Genomic DNA, 21,480 nt, shown 5'->3' with positions numbered 1-21,480 from the left:
TGTCATGCACTGCAGTGAGCTATAAGATAAAAATGCAATAACTCTGGGGACAATTGTGGGAGCAGTGATTTATTGTTATGTGTGTCTTGTAGTGAATTAACAAAGTATTTTACCAAGCTTATGGCAAGACATCAAAAACTGCAGTACTAGTTGCACTAATGAGATTGTGTCATACACAACAAGCTATACCACAAAGGGCACTAATGAGATTGTGTCAAAGACAACAAAAAGCTATATCACAAAGGGCACTAATGAGACTGTGTCAAAGACAACAAAAAGCTATACCACAAAGGGCACTAATGTGATTGTGTCATACACAAGCTATACCACAAAGGGCACTAATGAGATTGTGTCAAAGACAACAAAAAGCTATACCACAAAGGGCACTAATGTGATTGTGTCATACACAAGCTATACCACAAAGGGCACTAATGAGACTGTGTCAAAGACAACAAAAAGCTATACCACAAAGGGCACTAATGTGATTGTGTCAAAGACAACAAAAAGCTATACCACAAAGGGCACTAATGAGATTGTGTCAAAGACAACAAAAAGCTATACCACAAAGGGCACTAATGAGATTGTGTCATACACAAGCTAAACCACAAAGGGCACTAATGAGTTTGTGTCAAAGACAACAAAAAGCTATACCACAAAGGGCACTAATGAGATTGTCATACACAAGCTAAACCACAAAGGGCACTAATGAGACTGTGTCAAAGACAACAAAAAGCTATACCACAAAGGGCACTAATGAGATTGTCATACACAAGCTAAACCACAAAGGGCACTAATGAGATTGTGTCAAAGACAACCACAAAGGGCACTAATGAGATTGTCATACACAAGCTAAACCACAAAGGGCACTAATGAGATTGTGTCAAAGACAACCACAAAGGGCACTAATGAGATTGTCATACACAAGCTAAACCACAAACGGCACTAATGAGATTGTCATACACTGCATCAAGCTACAACACAAAAGGGCAACAACTGTTGATATATGCATCTTCAGGTGATTACCATAATATTTACAAACTTTCATGGCAATCCTTAAATGCTGCAAAACTAGATATGCTACTGAGACTGTGTTGTATGCTACTACAAGACACAAAAAAAGGAAGAAAAGAAAGAAATAACTCTAACAAAAAGTGTTGCACCAAATTGAATGAAAAGACAATTGGATGGAAGAACAAATGGATGGACATGAGAGAATTACTATCCGAATAAGTCAATACACTATAAAATCAAAAAAACTATATAAAACTGTCTTGTACATTTTCTTCAAGTCTAGTCTAAGAGCTAAATCAAAATTGCAGGTAGACAACCCCAAGTGCATTTAGTACATTAACCTTGCCAAGCCCAAATACTGATATTTTCTTCACAGAGTGCAACACAGATAAAGATGTGGAGCATATCTAAAATGTTTGAGGCAGGCATAGCTTTACTGCTGCTTGATTTATGTCTGACTATCATTCATACATCATCAAGACAAAGACATGATACTTTGTAAAGCCCATGCTAGTGACCATGGTTTATATAAGACTGACAAATAGCCCATGTAAGTGACCATAGTTTGTTAAAGACTGACAAATAGCCCAAGTTGGTGAGCATGGTTAATATAGAACTGACAAATAACCCATGTCAGTGACCATGGTTTATATAGCCCACATCAGTGACCATAGTTTGTTAAAGACTGACAAATAGCCCAATTCAGTGACCACTGTTTATATAATACTGACAAATAGCCCATGTCAGTGACCACTGTTTATATAAGACTGACAAATTGCCCATGTCAATGACCACTGTTTTTAGACTGACAAATAGCCCATGTCAGTGACCACTGTTTATAGAATGACAAATAGCCCATGTCAGTGACCACTGTTTATAGAATGACAAATAGCCCATGTCAGTGACCACTGGCATGAGAAGTAGTTAAACAATAAGCATTGAATTAGCAGAGGATTACTCACTCTTGTTATCTAGCTGTGCCCTGTATTTCTCAAAACCCTTCAGCTCCACCTTCTGCCCTATCAAGGTCAGGAATTCCTCAAAGGCTGGACCAGCAGTTTCTGCAATACAAAGAAGGAGTCTTGTCTGTCAAATGGTCCTTATCAGCCATAACATTATCCAGGCAGTGGCAGTTAATTAGAGCACACCACCAGCAGCTGTTACCCAAACAACTCTTCTTTCATGTAGAAATGTTTCAAGCTAAATATTCCCCAACAAAAAAAAAAAAATATTAAAAATATAAATACACATGGACATTTCTATATCAAGATGGAAATCTTTAACAGAGATGATCTTTGCATACAATTACCTGTAATGCCATTTGTTAAAGGTATCAATAAATTTTCTGGATAAAAGGGACTATGTGTGTGTGCATGTGTGTGTGTCTATCTATCTATATATATATATATATATATATATATATATATATATATATATATATATATATATATATATAGTCCCAATATTTGGGCTAAACAAGCTCTTCATCAGGCAAAAAAACAAACTTACACATACAAAACAAACACTTATCACAAAAGCTACGAAAAATTTGGGACATATAAGAATCACAAGGGCAATTTATAAGAAAAGATATAGCAAGACAAAGTCGTGTAAAAATAATAAACAAGCAGGTTCTCCTGTCTATAGCTTAGAATAGTGGCTGTCCACTCCAGCTGGTGGATTTCACCTGAGCCTAGCAGGCATCCACTCAAGCCAGTGGTACTCCATCAGAGATTTTATTGCAAGTTGTGATGTATTTTATGGCATCCCCAGTTATTTTATTTGCTCCTGAGTCAACACACTAAAGAAACAGATGGAAGAATCCACTATGCTGTAATCCCAACTATGGCAGGTCTCAATTTAATTCCTTTACCACCACAAAATATACAGTAGATAAAATACATTTTTCTTGACTACCCCCACACACACCATGGAAGAGCTAAACATCAGACATATTGCCTAGCTACATTATGGTGGGGGGGGGGAGAGAGAGTGCTAGGGTTGGCACTGAAAAATAGGGATGGTTGGCTGACCAGAAACAAATATATATTTTCTTTTGGCATCATAGTTTCCCTTTAACTGACATACCATTTACAAGATCCACTTTGAATAAATTAATGAAAACTGTAATACAAATAAAACAAATTCCACACTGCTTCTACTGCACACATATGAATGCTGTATACTGCACACATATGAATGCTGTATTATTTATACTGTACACAAATGAATGTTATACTATTTATACTGTATACAAATGAATGTTATACTATTTATACTGTATACAAATGAATGTTATACTATTTATACTGTATACAAACGAATGTTATACTATTTATACTGTATACAAATGAATGTTATACTATATATACTGTATACAAATGAATGTTATACTATTTATACTGTACACAAATAAATGTACTATTTATACTGTATACAAATGAATGTTGTACTATTTATACTCTATACAAATGAATGCTGTACTATTTATGATGTATACAAATGAATGGTGTACTCGTTATACTGTATACAAATGAATGCTGTACTATTTATACCATATACAAAAGAATTTTGTACTGTTTATACTGTACATAAATGAATGCCATACTATTTATACTGTATACAAATATGGCATTAAACCCCACAACAACAACCGTATACAAATGAATTTTGTACCATTTATACTGTACACAAATGAATGACATACTAGTTAATCTGTATACAAATAAATGCCATACTATTTAAACTGTATAAAAATGTACACAGTAATGACTTATAATTCATTCCAAAGTTTATTCAATAAGAATAATGTATCATCGTATATTAAAAGCTATGTGAGCTATGCTAGAAAATGTTCTTCTCTAGCTTTATCCTTAAACTGTGTTGTTGTTGTTGTTGTTGTTGTAGGGTTTAACACCATTTTTCAGCACACGATAGGCTATGTATGGCAGCCAGTATTAATGGTGGAGGAAGAACCTTGGAAAACCCTGGAAAGAACCACCGACCCACGAGAAGCTACTGGCAAGCTTTCTCACACACCCACATTAGCCAAATTCAAGCCTCGAATCCACGCAGACAGAGGTGAGATGGCAGTGATCCGTAACGGAAAGAGCTTTAGACCACTCAGCCACTCTGGGGCCCCCCTTAAACTTTGAAAATTTACCAGAGAGTATGACTGTATTTTTAAATGCACAAAACTCTTTACAATGTATTGACTGTTGTGCTCTATCAATGGCCATTCATGTCGTTAATGGCGTTAAACCCTACAACAACAACAACAACAACATTATGCTTTGTTGCCACATATTAGTAATACTTATGCTTATACCTCTCTTGGGGCTGGCATGTATGAACCTACAACAAAACAGTTACGTTCACATTTAATATAATTTCCTTTTGATCAGGTTCCTTGGTAACTGATCTCTAGGATCGACAGCAATGTTTCCTCTAAGAAAACAAAGAGCGCACACCAAATTTTGCATAAATTGGCATACTAAACCTTATAAATATCAAATGGCGCCATGCAATGACATATTATTCTACGTTATATTGGTACATTTATAATAATTCTTAGTTATATTTCTGACAAATGCTTTAATTTTAATCGCATGATCATAAAAAGTCTAAGATAGTTGACTGCAGAGTGTGCACTGTGCACAAATTTTTATTCTGCTTCTGAAATGTTGCACATACGAACTTTTCTGCACACACGGCTCCCCAAAAATTAGAGGAAACGTTGATCGACAGATACCTGGTAGAAGCTTCCTAAAATTTTGACAGCTTTACCAAGCAGTGATATTCCAACTCTGAAGTTAGCCGCTATGCCCATTACTGTAGCATCTTGCCTTGAGTCTACACGGCCAGTTAGGACAATTCCCATCAACAGCTGCTCAGGGTCACACTTAGATATCTCAAATGTACATTTACTATTGAATGAAAATGTTGTCTTTAAAAAATATGGACTGAGAAACACCTTGCCAATAAGTTCTTATATTGTGTAAAACTTCTTGTTTTTTTTGCAGTTTATAAAACAAAATGTATATTTATTTATTTTCCAGATTAGGAATCAACCATTTAAAATAAAACTAAAAATGCCCTAATTCACTAGTAAAATTTGTTCTTTTTTCAACTTCAAAAAATTTAAAAAATATTTGTTCAAGCTATAACCCTTCCTACCGTTTGGTCCCCACCCCCATAATTAAGTGCACAGAGTATAAGTCTTAAGTAACAGTTATTAGGACAGTTTCTAGCTGCTACTGGGCAATGTCACACATAGATGTTTAAAATAACATTAACTAGGAACATGTTTCTTGTCATCACAAAGGAAATACTATACAGCTAATAAGATATTAAATTGTGAAAAATGAATTTTGGACTTGTCACATCATCAGAGAAACACAGTCAGGTTAAGTTTAATATTTTTTGCCTAAAATTGGTTTCTAATGGTATATAAAGCAAACTAGATAAAAATGCTGTTTTCAAGTTTGATCTTTCCACACAACAAACAACATAATATCTATGCAAGCAGCACATAGCTATGACATGTTTGGTGAATGATGAAAGCAGTGACTGAAAGGATGTGGAGGTTAATTTGATTTGATGAATGAATAAAGTGATGACTAGAAGGATGTGGCGGTTAATTTGATTTGATGTTGTTGTTGTTGTTGTTGTTGTTGTGGGGTTTAACGCCATTTTTCAGCACGACAGGCTATACATGGCGGCCAGTATTAATGGTGGAGGAAGAACCCGGAAAACCCCGGAAAGAACCACCGACCCACGAGAAGCTACTGGCAAGCTTTCTCACATGCCCACATTGGCTGAATCTTAGACTCGAACCGCCGCAGACAGAGGTGAGATGGCAGTGATCCGTAACAAAGAGCGCTTTAGACCACTCGGGGGCCCCAATTTGATTTGATGAATGAATAAAGCGATGACTGGAAGGATGTGGAGGTTAATTTGATTTGATGGATGAATAAAGTGATGAGTGAAAGGATGTGGAGGTTAATTTGATTTGATGAATGAATAAAGTGATGACTGAAAGGATGTGGAGTTTAATTTGATTTGATGAATGAATAAAGTGATGACTGAAAGGATGTGGAAGTTAATTTGATTTGATGAATGAATAAAGTGATGACTGAAAGGATGTGGAAGTTAATTTGATTTGATGAATGAATAAAGCAATGACTGAAAGTATGTGGAGGTTAATTTGATTTGATGAATGAATAAAGTGATGACTGAAAGGATGTGGAAGTTAATTTGATTTGATGAATGAATAAAGTGATGACTGAAAGGATGTGGAAGTTAATTTGATTTGATGAATGAATAAAGCGATGACTGGAAGGATGTGGAGGTTAATTTGATTTGATGAATGAATAAAGTGATGACTGGAAGGATGTGGAGGTAAATTTGATTTGATGAATGAATAAAGTGATGACTGAAAGGATGTGGAGGTTAATTTGATTTGATGAATGAATAAAGTGATGACTGAAAGGATGTGGAAGTTAATTTGATTTGATGAAAGCTCAATTTGATTTGATGAAAGCTCAATTGCACTACAGGTGTTCTTTTTTAAAATGCATGAGACAAAATGAGATTGATAGACGTAATCTGTTGCTTTATTTACTAATTTGGAAAATTACACTGATCATTAGAGAGTATGTATTTTCTAAACTTGTTATCTTCATTTTGAACATCATCTACTGACAAAATTTAGAATTAGAATTTTTATACTGTTCTTTATTCAGAATAGGTAAATAAGTAAACTGCTGCTTAGCAACTCTCTGTATTTAAAAAAAAACTTATATAATTAATTGGGTCATTAAGCTAATATTATTGTGCTTTTCTTACAGTACTGTCTTAATTTGTATAGCTTGGTTATACAGTCCAACATGGTCATAATTAACAAAAGCAAGCTAAAAGCTTCAGAATAAAGTAAACCAACTGAAATTCAAATAAAGCAATAATCAAAATGAATATGAGGATAATGTGTGTGACAACCATAAATACAAAAGATTAGCAATGAACAGGAAATAATTGGAACTTAAAACCTCTGATGCCAAAACCTCTTCCACCTCTACTTTTGGAACAGATAAAGTTATACCAGGGATACCTCTCAAGCCATTATAAAATATCCAATTAGTGATAGAATTTATAGCCTTAGCAAATTCATATAGGCACCCCATACTGTTTATCACACTGGCACCATTTTCATTTGGAACCAACAAGACATCCAAGAAGTCTTTCAGTAAAAGCCCTATGTTGATATGATCACCCATATAGAAGGAGTAGCAATAACAAGATCTTCTATATGGCTGCCATGGTGGCCATATTGGATTTCACATCAGTACCTTTTTCATTTAAGACCAACTAGACATCATAAAAGATCTTCTGTCATAATGATCATCTATCTATTCAAGGGGAGTAGTGACAAAAATATTTAGGACAGTTGCTATGGAAGACATACTGGTTGTACGACTGGAACCATTTTCATCTAGAACTGAAATAGGTAGCATAAAAAGGCAACGAAAACTGCAATATTAATATAGAGGTAGGAAGAGGTAGAGATCAAAATATTTTCAAGATATGACTTTCCATTCAGGAGAAGCAATAACAAGATGGACATCAGAGCAGCACCATTTTAATTCAAGACCAACAAGAAAACATCAGAAGTCTTCTGGTGAAAACCGTATGTTGATATAATCATACATGTAGGAGTAGTAGCATTAACAAGATTTTCAAGATGGCTGCTATTGTGGCCACGTTGGATTTCAGATTGGCATCACTTTCATTTAGGATGAACTGGACATCATATAAAGTCCTAAGTGAAGAATCCATGCTGATACAACCATCCAAGTAGGAGTAGCATTAACAGGATTTTCAAGATGGCAACTGTGGCAGCTATATTAGACATCAACTCGGCACAATTTTCATTTAGGACCAACTAGACAACATAGTAAGTCCTTTAGTGAAAACTCCATGCTGATATGATCATCCATTTAGGCGGAGTAGCGGTAATGCAGTAAAAAGATTTTCAAGAAGGCTGCCATGATGGCCATTTTGTACTTTTCATTTAATTGAATGTGTGTGTGAAGTTTCGCTGCAATCCTCCAAGTAGTTCAGAATGACAAACATTTGCTAATGGATAGATCGACATTGGCAAACTGAGAGATGAAGGACCATCCCATAACTCTTGTGGTCAATGACCAGTAGAGCTATAAATTATTAAGAAAAAATTCTGCTTGTATAAAGCTAAAACTAAACAGAATGAAATAAACACGAGGCTGTTTATTGTACTGTAAATACACTCGTATCTACTTAAGTCTCTCATTTTGCAACAAAGTCTGCATGGTAGTAGGCATTTATATTCAATTTCAAAAGAAGATGACAAGATGCAGTGACATGTTTCCACACATACCGGCTAGGCCCAGGCCCTGGATGGCAATTTTATTTTAGATGGATAATTGGGTCAAAATTTAAGAAGTTATTAAGTAAACTGATAATACATGTTTAAAACAATATTTGCTTGATATTCAGAAATAGTTTTGTATTATCTGTCATGTGGACTAAGAGGATGTACTTTAATGGCTGAAAGAATGTTCTGTATTAAATGAAGCTGGAAATAATACAAGTTAGCAAATATTTGGCTGATTGTGCTTTTTCACCACTTTCACCCATAAAATGTGGTTCTTTCTTTTGTGGGGGGATAGGTAAGACTATCCAGATGATGATGGAAATCGCCACCCAGAGAAACCAATTTTTTCTAGCAAAATACGTTTCTTCGAAAATACTTACCCTTTCATAATAACTTAGGATAACTACCACTACCTCACAAATCCTAACAGCTTTAATTTGCAGGCAAATATATGAAGATATGTTAACTATACCTGTCACAATGGCACAAAAGGGGACTTCCATTTCTGGGAGATAGTATGAATACTTTTCCAACAACCAAACTGCTTTGACCCTCAACCCTAATGATAAAACTGCCTCACTTTCCAATTTGACATTCTAACACCTTCAATTTACACTGTCACCCTGGCTGAAGTACAGCAAGTAAAAGCAAGATAAGAAATGTCTGCTCATCAATTCACTTAATAGTCCTTTCTCCAAACAATGCTTTCAACAAGAATTTTGCATTCCCTAAGAAGTCACTGTATAAATGATCCTGGGATTGCTTAAGGCGAGGAGAAACCACTCTCTGATTAGGAAACACCTGGCTTCTGACTGCCAAAGACAGGTGACCATTACATACAGGGCATTTACACTGGAAATTTGTTGGGGAAAATCATAATGATTGTTATAAACAGGTGACTATTAGGACTGGTTAATATGATAGCAGATCACGTTGTTTTTTATTGGATCCAACATAGAAGCAAGTATAGATGGTACCATTCATATTAAAAGTACTAGAATCAGTTCATAATCACAAGTTTCAAAAGGAAAGTGTCTATATTCACTTCTACTTCATCACCAGACAGCAGGTACACTTAAAGGGTATAACTTTAGTCCTTCTAACAATTAAAATATTTGGTTCATCCTTCCTGACTCTCATTTTTTTTGCGGGGGGGGGGGACTGGATCATATTTTTAATCAACAGGGTTTATGAATGATGACAACAATACAAACTTGTAAAACTGGCTTAATGTATTAAAATAATGCATTTCTACATCAATAAAATTATAATACCATTAAACTTTTAACAATCTAAACAATGACATATAACTATACAACAGTAAGCGTTTTTATTTCCGGTCTCGTTCTGTTTCCCCAATGTACATATCGGGAGCAAGACACTTAATCAGCCATAACTTTATTGTTGTTGTTGTTGTTGTTGTAGGGTTTAATGCCATTTTTCAGGACATGATAGGCTATACATGGCCGCCATTATTAATGGTGGAGGAAGAACCTGAAAAAAAAACCGGAAAGAACCACCGACCCGCGAGAAGCTACTGGCAAGCTTTCTCACGTACCCACATTAGCCAAATCCGAGACTCAAACCCACGCAGACAGAGGTGAGATGGCAGTGATCCATGATGGACAGCACTTTAGACCACTCGGCCACTCGGGGCCCCATCCATAACTTTGTTATTTGCAAGCTACTAAAACAAGTTACATCGTTATCTTTGTTACACTATAGGCAGTGTGCAGACTGATTGGATCATAATAACAGCAGGATTATTTACCAGTAAATGACCAATGAGTTTTCAAACAATAACAGGAGGTTGTCCTCTCTCTTAAAAGAAGCAAGTGTACTTATTTGTATAAGTTCAAACCATGTTTCTGTCCCAACAGTATACCAAACAGAATGAAAATTCAAATTTTACATCATGAAGCTGAATAATCTTTCCCAGTGTAATAACGACTCTTTAAACCAAGGACTTTGCACTGAAAAATAATTGAAATGTTTGAATTCAAATCCAGGATCTTGAATAATCTTTCTCAGTATAATAACAAATCTTTAAACCAGGGACTTTTTCCTGCAAAATAATTGAAATACTTGATTTAAAAAGAAAACAGGCCACACCCACCCTCCATAAAGTTGCAACACCCTATGCTTTTCTCCATTACTCATTCTACTCCTCCACACTCAACTCCTGCATATTTCCCCCATAGGGTGAATCACCTTTCTCATATCTCAAAATCCTTCCTCAATCAAATCCCAAGCATTGCAGGCTTTGAAAGCGAAACAAAGGTTTGAGCAACAAATTTACAGTTGAAAGGATCACATGATTTCCATAGTTTATTATGAACAGAAGGGGGGGGGGGGGTCTTCATTCTGATTTATGCTTACCATTGTTGTACATTTCTTCTTCAGTGGACTGCCCAGCTTTGCAGTACATGATACCAACCTTGTAGGTTGACCAAATCTGAAATGGAAAGTGAGATCATGTATATTATAACCTGTGCAAAATTTTAGATTATTTTCCCTGACTTTTCATGACAAAAGTTTTCATGGCAGTTTACAAAGCCTTTTGGCATGCAAATGAAACAGCTAGATCTATCATCCTCAAACAGCTTACATATGTTCCAATGAATGTACCTCAAGCCACATTTGTGTGTGTGTGTGTGTGTATTTGGTGTAAACCAAGGACATTCACGAGATTATATACCAACATACCAAGGACAAACCTCCGAGGACATACTCTGTTGGAAAAATGGTAAAATATTGCTTCTCCCAACGATCCTGGCACAGAATAATGTAAAATCGTGATTTGTAGGGATGTCCCCATTTACACACTTGATGCTTATTTGCAATTTTTGAGTGTATCTTACTTCCAAAGCTGGGATTAATACGCCCGAAACCATGTCCTTGATGGCCCGGTGGAAAATTTGTAGAGAGATCTCAGCTATCAAATTACACGTTGCAAAAAATATTATCTCCCTTTAGATCCAAGCATCAGATACCAACTACGTAGCTAAACTATAAGAAGACAAGCTGGTGCATATAACAGTCCCTGGTATTTTTTATTAATATTTTATGCATGTGAGACTATAGTGTTGGGAAACTCAGGATACATTATTACCATACACATACACGACCAATACAGGCAAATAAATCTACGACATGTATGAAAGAGGTACATCAAAATGCTATTGGAAATGCACATGAATTCATTGTAGAGATGTTCCAAAATTGCCTAATTATCCGACCAATCTGTAAAGTTAAAATGTCCTGTCTGTGGCGAGAATTTACACATGTATTTAAAAGATATCTTTGATATGCAAAACTTATTGTATGATTATTAAATGAACTATATCTGCCCCTGTTTCATAATTTTCCTACTTAGTATTCAAACAGGAGAGAACAGATGAGAGTCAAGTGAAAAATCCTGTTAGGGTGAGATCGAATTATCACTAACCAAATTTGGAAGTTACATGCATAGAACTTTAGTAAATATATAGAAAGATAAATATATTATACAGAGGTCAAACATTTATCCTCAAGATGATCAGTCCCAAAATGAAACAGTTAATTATAACAATGTTTTTCATTATCATGCCTTTAAGACATGCGACTACATGTGCAAGCAATCGTAAGCTTTTTAATGCATTCAATGTTCTTTTAAATGTATATACTTGCTTCAGTTGGTGATCTGATGACTTTGCTTAACATAATCATGAATTATATTTGTATTGACAGTTCTGCTATAAACAAAGTCTTATTAAAACAACACATAAAATGTAAAAATAAGGCGTCAATCTATATTGTTTTCCCAAATTTATAGAGGTTTTTAACAATAGCCAAAATGCTCAGGATATTCTAGTGGACCAACTTGTTTTTTTAACTTAAAAGAACATTTATTTAGAGCTGCATTAGACTGTCATATTCTTACTCATTTAGTCCTTTTTCAGTATGTTTTATACAGAAGGCGATGCGAAAAAAAACTTTGAAACTTCCTATCAGCGATACAGAACACCTTTGTGCACAGAGTTTCTGATTTCAGGTCACCAAACGCTCTTCAAAGGAGCCTATTTTCTAGGGTGATGACAACATTTATCAAATAGGCCTATAAAATATGTCATTTAACAAGTGATCATCCTTAAATTGCTTTTTGCAAAGTATGTTAGAATCATTTGCTTTTAAACTGAGGCCAACTGCAAACTGTAGAGACCACTGATTTGTTGTTGCACAGTGTGCTAATAGATCTGGGTCTGTGCAGTTTGTTGGGAGTAATTTGTAGCACTAACAACATAGGCCCAGATCTGCTGGTGCATTATGCAGTGGCAGATCAGGGTCTATGTTGCTTGCAATTAAACATTCTGTGTGCAGTTGGCCTCAATTTTTATAGGCCTATTTGATAAATGTTTTCATCACCCTAGAAAATAGGCTCCTTTGAAGAGCGTTTGGTGACCTGAAATCAGAAACTCTGTGCACAAATTTACTGAAATAACTGAATGCACACAAACAGAATACACCCTGTTTCAGCCATGTGCATTGAGAAAATCTGTAGTCTAACGAATATCTAGAATAACTGTGTGATTTTGTGCAATGAATTCCTAGAACAACTGTGTGATTTAGTGCAACAAAGTTTGATCAGCTGTAAGTATACATTAGGAGCACGTGTGTGAAATTGATATTGATGAAAATGAATACAGTATAGCAGTTGTAATGAAAATGTAGTGGTTACCATTGACTGATTAAGAGTAGCCACAGTGGTTCCGGCACTGACATGCTGGGCTTGGACATTAACAGATAGGCATTAAATCTTAACATCAACTCAGTCTGGCACGGCTACTATGGTGTGCCTTTGGACAGAATCTATCATGCCAGTCCCGCTAAATTACATACTTGGGTTGCCCTCATAAAATACCAAAACCAACTTTGACTGATACTGTGGAAATAAATCATGTTCAAATAAATTTATTATCTGCTACATTACATTCAGTAAATTTTTAATCACATCATGAGACTTTGAAGCAAAATGAGGAAACAGTGTGAGATTTTTTTCTGTTGTTGCTGTTGTTGTAGGGTTTAACACCATTTTTCAGCACAAGATAGGCTATACATAGCAGCCAGTATAATTGGTGGAGGAAGAACCCTGGAAAACCCCGGGAAGAACCACCGACCCACGAGAAGCTACTGGCAGACTTTCTCATGTCTTGTTCTGTAAAGAATTCTTTGGAAGTCTTCATTCTAAGGATACATGGCAAAATGTCTCAATGATAACTACTGATGCCATTTAAAACTGCTACTGCCTACTAATTTTCCCAGAGGCCAAATAAATTCTGTGGAGTAATATATTTTGGCTGCCACTTTTTCCTTCTTTGTCATTTCAAAAACAGAGACCACTGTACTTACCAAAAAAATTTGAATATTTTTGATTTTTGTAAAACTGGAACATTTTTTTAGTGGAAATCAAGAAATGGTATCCAAAGTCATTCCCCAGCGAGAAAGTTATTGAGTTAACAAACACTTCATGAATTGTTTTTCATGAACTGGTTGTGAAAATTCAAATGTGTTCATGAACATTAGTTCATGAAAATCAAGTTCTTGAACTTTTTCTCAGAGTTCATGAAACCATAGCAATGTAATGTCTTCAAGTTGTCATTTAGCACCACTTAAAACAGAGAAATATAATGTCTTAAAGTTGTCATTTTGCACCACTTAAAACAGAAATATAACTTCAAGTTGTCATTTAGCACCAACGTATAACATAGCAACAAGATCATTCATGTGATGAATAATTAAAATTTCAAACTTCTCTGGATTTCTTTTCCTACCTGTAAGTTTGCATTCTTCAAAATGTTGTTGTTGTTGTTGTTGTTGTTGTTGTAGGGTTTAACGCCATTTTCAGCACACAATAGGCTATACATGGCAGAAAGTATTAATGGTGGAGGAAGAACCCAGGAAAACCCAGGAAAGAACCACCGACCCACGAGAAGCTACTGGCAAGCTTTCTCACATATCCACAATGGCTGAATCCAAGACTCAAACCCATGCAGACAGAGGTGACATGGCAGTGATCTGTAACGGAGAGCGCTTTAGACCACTCGGCCACTCGGGGCCCCACTCTTCAAAATAAAGATGTGGACAAAAACATAAGCACTGACAATCTTAAATTCAGTTAACTGAGGCCCCATCATCGTGTACGTGTTTTCTACACTAGGTAAATCTGTCTGGATTTCAAAATTGTTTTAATTTACAGATGCCAGCATATAGGGCATGCAGTGCATTTGCATTAGCTAAATTTTTTGTATGCAGTGATGGTTGGCATCAATTAGTATACTCCCTACCTATCAATGTAACTTCCTCATTCTATCATAACAACAAATTATATGTGAGGTGCTGTGTTTCAGGGGTCAGTCATTATGGTAACATTGCTCAAGCTTTTGTGAAATGAACCATGAAATACAACGAAGCTTGATGATATACCAATTTTATGAAAATTAATTTTTCTTTCATTTTTAGTTCTTTTTGTTTTCTTCTTTTAGATTGTATCTGCACGTCCTCAAAAACTAATAGAAACTCTATATAAGTTACAGATTTTTTAAAAACAATGATGATTAAGTGTTCTCATTGGACAGATCAAGAACTACTGCAGACATAATTGACAATGAACAGAGGGTCATAATGATGAAGTTCCTGCTACAAGAAGATTACCAATAGTAACTGGGTGGGATTTTCATTATTTACTTTGCTGTTTCTCTCATTGCAATAGTAAGCTGATGTTTTTACTACTTCTATTTCTCAGATTTCCAATGTTAGCTAGTTATACACTGTCACCCAAAAGACAATCCCTCAATTATATTTAATCTCCCATATCCTAACACAGATTATCATGACTGCAGCATTAACCCAAGGTTCTCCTGAATACATACCATATATAGTGGCTTAAAAACTGAGCCCAACTGCAAAATGCACAGACCAAGATCTGATGCTGCATAATGTGTCAGTATATGCAGTTGATTAATCAGTAAAACACAACATAGTCCAGATCTGGGTCTATGCAGCTGGTTAGAAGTAATCAGTAAAACACAACATAGTCCAGATCTGGGTCTATGCAGCTGGTTAGAAGCAATCAGTAAAACACAACATAGTCCAGATCTGGATCTATGCAGCTTGTTAGAAGTAATCAGTAAAACACAACATAGTCCAGATCTGGATCTATGCAGCTGGTTAGAAGTAATCAGTAAAACACAACACAGTCCAGATTTGGGTCTATGCAGCTGGTTAGAAGTAATCAGTAAAACACAACATAGTCCAGATCTGGGTCTATGCAGCTGGTTAGAAGCAATCAGTAAAACACAACACAGTCCAGATCTGGGTCTACGCAGTTGGTTAGAAGCAATCAGTAAAACACAACATAGTCCAGATCTGGGTCTATGCAGCTGGTTAGAAGTAATCAGTAAAACACAACATAGTCCAGATCTGGGTCTATGCAGTTGGTTAGAAGTAATTAGCAGAACACACAAGGGGTTCCGAGTGGCCGCGTGGTCTAAAGTGCTCACTGTTATGGATCACTGCCATCTCACCTATCTGCGTGGTTTTGAGTCTCAGGCTCGGCTATTATGGATATGTGGGAAAGCTTGCCAGTAGCTTCTCGTGGGTCAGTGGTTCTTTCTGGGGTTTCCCAGGGTCCTTCCTCCACCATTTATACTAGTTGCCATGTATAGTCTATCTTGTGCTGAAAAATGGCATTAAACCATATAACAACAACAACAACAGAACACACAACATAGTCCCAGATCTGGGTTTATGCAGTTGGATAGGAGTAATCAGTAGAACACACAACAAAGTCCCAGATCTGGGTCTATGCAGTTGGTAGGAGTAATCAATAGAATACAAAACAGTCCCAGATCTGGGTCTATGCAGTTGGATAGGAGTAATCAGTAGAACACACAACAAAGTCTCAGATTTGGGTCTATGCAGTTGGTAGGAGTAATCAATAGAACACAAAACATAGTCCTAGATCTGGGTCTATGCAGTGGGTTAGAAGTAATCAGTAGAACACAAACATGGTCCCAGATCTGGGTCTATGCAGTGGGTTAGGAGTAATCAGCAGCACATAAACCCTGACCTGATGGCATAAAATGCTCTGGCAGATATGGGTCTATGCAGCTGGTTAGGACTAATAAGTAGAACACAAAACACAGACCCAGCTCTGGGTCTATGCAGTTGGTAAGAGTAATCAGTAGAACACAAAACATAGTCCCAGATCTGGGTCTATGCAGTGGGTTAGGAGTAATCAGTAGCACATAAACCCTGACCTGATGGCATAAAATGCTCTGGCAGATATGGGTCTATGCAGCTGGTTAGGACTAATAAGTAGAACACAAAACACAGACCCAGCTCTGGGTCTATGCAGTTGGTAAGAGTAATCAACACAAAACAATCCCAGATCTGGGTCTAAGCAGTTGGTTAGAAGTAATCAGTAGAACACAAAACATAGTCCCATATCCGCCAGTGCATTAGGCGATGGCAGAGCAGAGTCTATGTTGTTTGCATCTGGATAGCAACTTAAAAGCAAATATATATGGTAATTCATTTTGGTGCTTTATCTGTGTTTTACCAGTAACATCACCAGCTGCAGCCTATCATGCTGATTTAAAACAATCTATTAATTAATGCTATAGGTCAGGTATTTTATCCTATTTATATAGGAATGTAAACACACCTAATAAGACAAAAAAAATATACTTAGAAAGGATAGAGGCAAAATTCTTTGCAATGAGTAAAAACTTTAATACAAGTCATATAAAACCAACTGTTGACTAATTGAACAAGATGTGCGAATGTTTGCATTTTGTCTTAATTATTTTACACCGCCTTTACTACATTTTCATTGAAGTTAATGATACAGCATAACTCTCACATCCCAAATTACTGCCTCGGGAAATGCAATACACATCATGCATAAATATGAAATCTGTCTGGAAACATGCATCAAGCCTTTAAAGCTGGCAGGAAGTATTCAATTTACTCCTAGTTTGACCTCTCAATTTGGTTTAGTACAGCATTCAGTCTTGTGACATACCATTTTACACAGACAATGTAAGAAAAGCAAAACTTTATGGTCCACTACCAATTTCCTTGAAGAGGGTCAGCCAATGACCTGCAAGGTTTGTTGCCCAAGTTTTGGTTCACAAAGTGGAAGAACCTAATAAATTGCATATACAGTCAGTTACATTAAAACCAAATTGCAGCCTATTACAAAGATACATTAAAACCAAAATGCAGCCTATTACAAAATTACATTAAAACCAAATTGCAGCCTATTACAAAGTTGCATTAAAACCAAATTACAGACAATTACAAAGTTACATTAAAACCAAATTACAGACAATTACAAAGCTACACTAAAACCAAATTGCAGCCTATTACAAAGATACATTAAAACCAAATGCAGCCTATTACAAAGATACATTAAAACCAAATTGCAGCCTATTACAAAGATACATTAAAACCAAATTGCAGCCTATTACAAAGATACATTAAAACCAAATTGCAGCCTATTACAAAGTTACATTAAAACCAAATTACAGACAATTACAAAGTTACACTAAAACCAAATTGCAGCCTATTACAAAGATACTTCCAGAGTAAAGATGGCTGATACTCCTTGCTACTGTTGATAGATAGTGATTTAATATCTCATCATGATGAAATTGATATGCTTTGTAAACAGGAACATGTGCTCTCTCAAATACAGTAGGAATCTGCCTAAAAACTAACTTCTGAGTAATGTCAAACTCATTGCGAGCAGACAAGAATTCCACAAAATGCTGTGACAGTGTGTCTCAACCATGGTGTAGTCCAAAAAGTCTTGCACAGTCAATAAAACTAGAAAAGTGAATCAATAACAGTTTGTTGATCAGTGAGGTGATAAAACAGACCCCTACATACAACAGTGTCAGAGAAACTGGGCTAAATGCAAATTCTATATTGAATGATAGGAATGGTATGCAATTTGATCAAATTAATATACCCCAGCCTCTCACGCACTCCAACCCTGTGTCTATAGTCAAATAAAGTGTACCATAACCGTACTTAGATGCTAACCATGTTTAGTCAAACAAGTGTACCATAACTGTACATAGATGCCAACCCTGTGTTTAATAGTACCCTATATAGGCTTTTAAGACACAGAATTTTAATATTTTTTCTTTCCAGGCACAGTGACCTTGACATTTGATCTTTTGACTCCAAAAGAAACAAGGTTCATTCTTATTACAAGTTCATGTACATGTCAAGTGTGATTACTTTGCTGTTTGAGTAATGGGACAAGAATGTCATTATTAATTCATGTACATGTCAAGTGGGATTACTTTGCTGTATGAGTAATGGGACAAGAATGTCAGTATTAATTCATGTACACGTCAAGTGGGATTACTTTGCTGTATGAATAATGGGACAAGAATGTCAGTATTAATTCATGTACATGTCAAGTGTGATTACTTTGCTTCATGAGTAATGGGACAAAAATGTCAGTATTAATTCATGTACATGTCAAGTGGGATTACTTTGCTGTATGAGTAATGGGACAAGAATAAGAATGTCAGTATTCATGTACATATAAAGTGTGATTACTTTGCTGTATGAGTAATGGGACAGGAATGTCAGTATGCATGTACATGTAAAGTGTGATTACTTTGCTGTATGAGTAATGGGACAAGAATGTCAGTATTCATGTACATGTAAAGTGTGATTATTTTGCTGTGTGACTTAAGGGACAGCCTAATATTTTATGTGTAAGCTTTGATTTTCCTTTCTTTTTCTCTTCAGGCACTGAATTAAATATTTTTTTGTCATTTGGTACAAAAAAAATGGTAAATATTTTTTCCATACTCACAGAAAATAGTGTTGGTGTTTAAGTAGAAATTCCTGACCTTACAGGCTCATAGTTATGTTTTTCAGAGTAAATATCTTCCAGGGGTCAGTAATTTATGGTAAGATATGATGAATTACTTGTAATACACAAAATGCTTCTGATTTACTGTACAATATGTACACTGAACAGTATACTCCTCCTACAATTCAACTGGTTGACTATCCCATTGGCAATTACATGTTCTGGAAATGTATTATAAGCAACAGTGACCTTGACCTTCTTTAATGTACTGGCATACCTAGATTCATGGGAAACATGCATCTGCTGTGAACACCCATGGTGAGGAAATCCATCAAATGACCACACAAATTTGGTTTGCTTCCCACATGAGCAAAATATAAAATACCTACCCCTTGTTCATCCACTTTCAACAACTGATCGTAGGTTTTCTGGCTGGCTATTCCTTGCTTCAGACAGGAGACCTGCAGTTCTGGAGCCACATATTCCAAGGCTTCTTTAACGGGGACACCTCGTGAGCTACTAAGGCGACTAGAGGATGGAATGGCATCTTCTAGAACACACCCTCGCAGAGTTACAAGCTAGAAAAAGAGGATTGAAATTTATTAACTTTTAGGAGGAAAATTGTATTTCAGTAAATTGATGGATAATGCATAAATGAAACCACTGATATTTTTCAATACAAATCCATAAACTGTAATATTATTAATTTAAAAGCATCAACAAGCCAATGACATCCAGTGGTTGAATTTATGACTAACTATAGACCATACAAAGTGCAGTCTTCAGAAGAAAAAAAAATTATGCAACAATCTGCATTTGAACCAATAAATAACAAAAGACATGAATTACACCTACAAGCATTTAAAGAAAGACCAGTCATGTAACAAAAATATTAAATTAAGAAATGTGATTTGAGTCACTTAAAAGAGACAAGAATAAAGAGACAAAGACCTACATTGTATGAAACCTACTTTGCAAAAAAATGATAACTTGCCACTGCAAAGAAAAAAGTGTTTAAGGCTATACAACATGGTTTCCACAATGTTTCTACATAGCAATCTTTTTGCTTTAAAATTATCCATCAATCAAATTTCATTACACAGGGAAACTTACATGGCCAAAATGTACATCTCAAATTTATCAGGTGGCTGCAAATGGCCATTAAAAAACTGCATAACTGTCATGCATATCTTAATTTCAATTACAAAACAATGGTCTAAGAATGTTGAAAATTTGCTCTAATTGTTGACAGAAAAGAGGAGCTGTAAAGTCTATAAAAGTATAACAATTAAAATGGGTACCAGCATTTGCATTGATAGTTTATCTATGGCTAATTGATTGTTAGTCCAGTTTATAATGTGGAGGTTGATAAATGTGTATGAAGAAGCCTACCTTTGCTGATAAAAGACAACTGCTCACAAAGGACAACAATTATGGTTATGGATTTTGTTCAAATTTTACATCATTTTTACCACTATATAATGGACAAATTTTATGAGCGCCCTTTACAGTGAGGTATTACTTAACACCATTACTGATAAAATAATGGATGGCAAATATCATTTCTTCTGCACTAGTAATTTGGATGATATCTCAAGCTAGATGATTTATCACACTTTTCCAGTGAACAACCTCCATCTATAGACAGGTGTTTGCTTGGTAAAATGTCTGATAGCAGCAATTAGGCAGGCTTCCAGGAAGGGAATTGGTACAATCATCAATCTAACGAAGATGTTTGATTTAACAGGTGCAAAAACAAGAACAAGCTCCAGCTGTTTGCTAACAACATCACAACTCTTTAAACACAAGTTATTGAAAGATCCAAGCTGATAAGCTTACTGACATAAGATGAATTACAGGCATTTATAAGGCTGTAACATTAGAGACTGGGACAGTCTTACAAGGCTGTAACATTTGAGGCTGGACAGTCTTACAAGGCTGTAATGTTTGAGGTTGTGAAAGTCTTACAAGGCTATAACATTAGAAGTTGGAACAGTCTCACAAGACAGTAACATTAAGCTGGAACAGTCTTACAAGGCTATAACACTAGAGGTTGGAACAGTCTTACAGGGCTGTAACACTAGAGGTTGGAACAGTCTTACCAGGCTATAACACTAGAGGTTGGAACAGTCTTACAAGGCAGTAACATTAGAAGCTGGAACAGTCTTACAAGACTATA

The 21,480-nt window shown here is 35.8% G+C and overlaps 1 protein-coding gene across 3 annotated transcripts in view; it reads right to left on the bottom strand.

Annotated features, from left to right (window-relative positions):
• LOC149808399 (signal-induced proliferation-associated 1-like protein 2) overlaps positions 1-21,480 on the bottom strand; it is a 210,271-nt gene that overhangs the window by 91,601 nt on the left and 97,190 nt on the right. For all 3 annotated transcript variants that reach the window (XM_089976661.1, XM_089976669.1, XM_089976678.1), the window contains exons 4-6: positions 19,691-19,879; positions 10,802-10,877; positions 1,974-2,072 (exon numbers count right to left, since the gene is read on the bottom strand). In XM_089976661.1, the coding sequence (XP_089832787.1) occupies positions 1,974-2,072; positions 10,802-10,877; positions 19,691-19,879 (364 nt within the window). The remainder of the gene's footprint in view (positions 1-1,973; positions 2,073-10,801; positions 10,878-19,690; positions 19,880-21,480) is intronic.

This window comes from Sinohyriopsis cumingii, chromosome 1, assembly GCF_028554795.1.
Source record: "Sinohyriopsis cumingii isolate HCF-2022 chromosome 1, ASM2855479v2, whole genome shotgun sequence".
NCBI lineage: Eukaryota > Metazoa > Mollusca > Bivalvia > Unionida > Unionidae > Sinohyriopsis > Sinohyriopsis cumingii.
The sequence above is the reverse complement of the archived record's forward strand: the minus strand, read 5'-3'. Positions and strand labels throughout refer to the sequence as shown.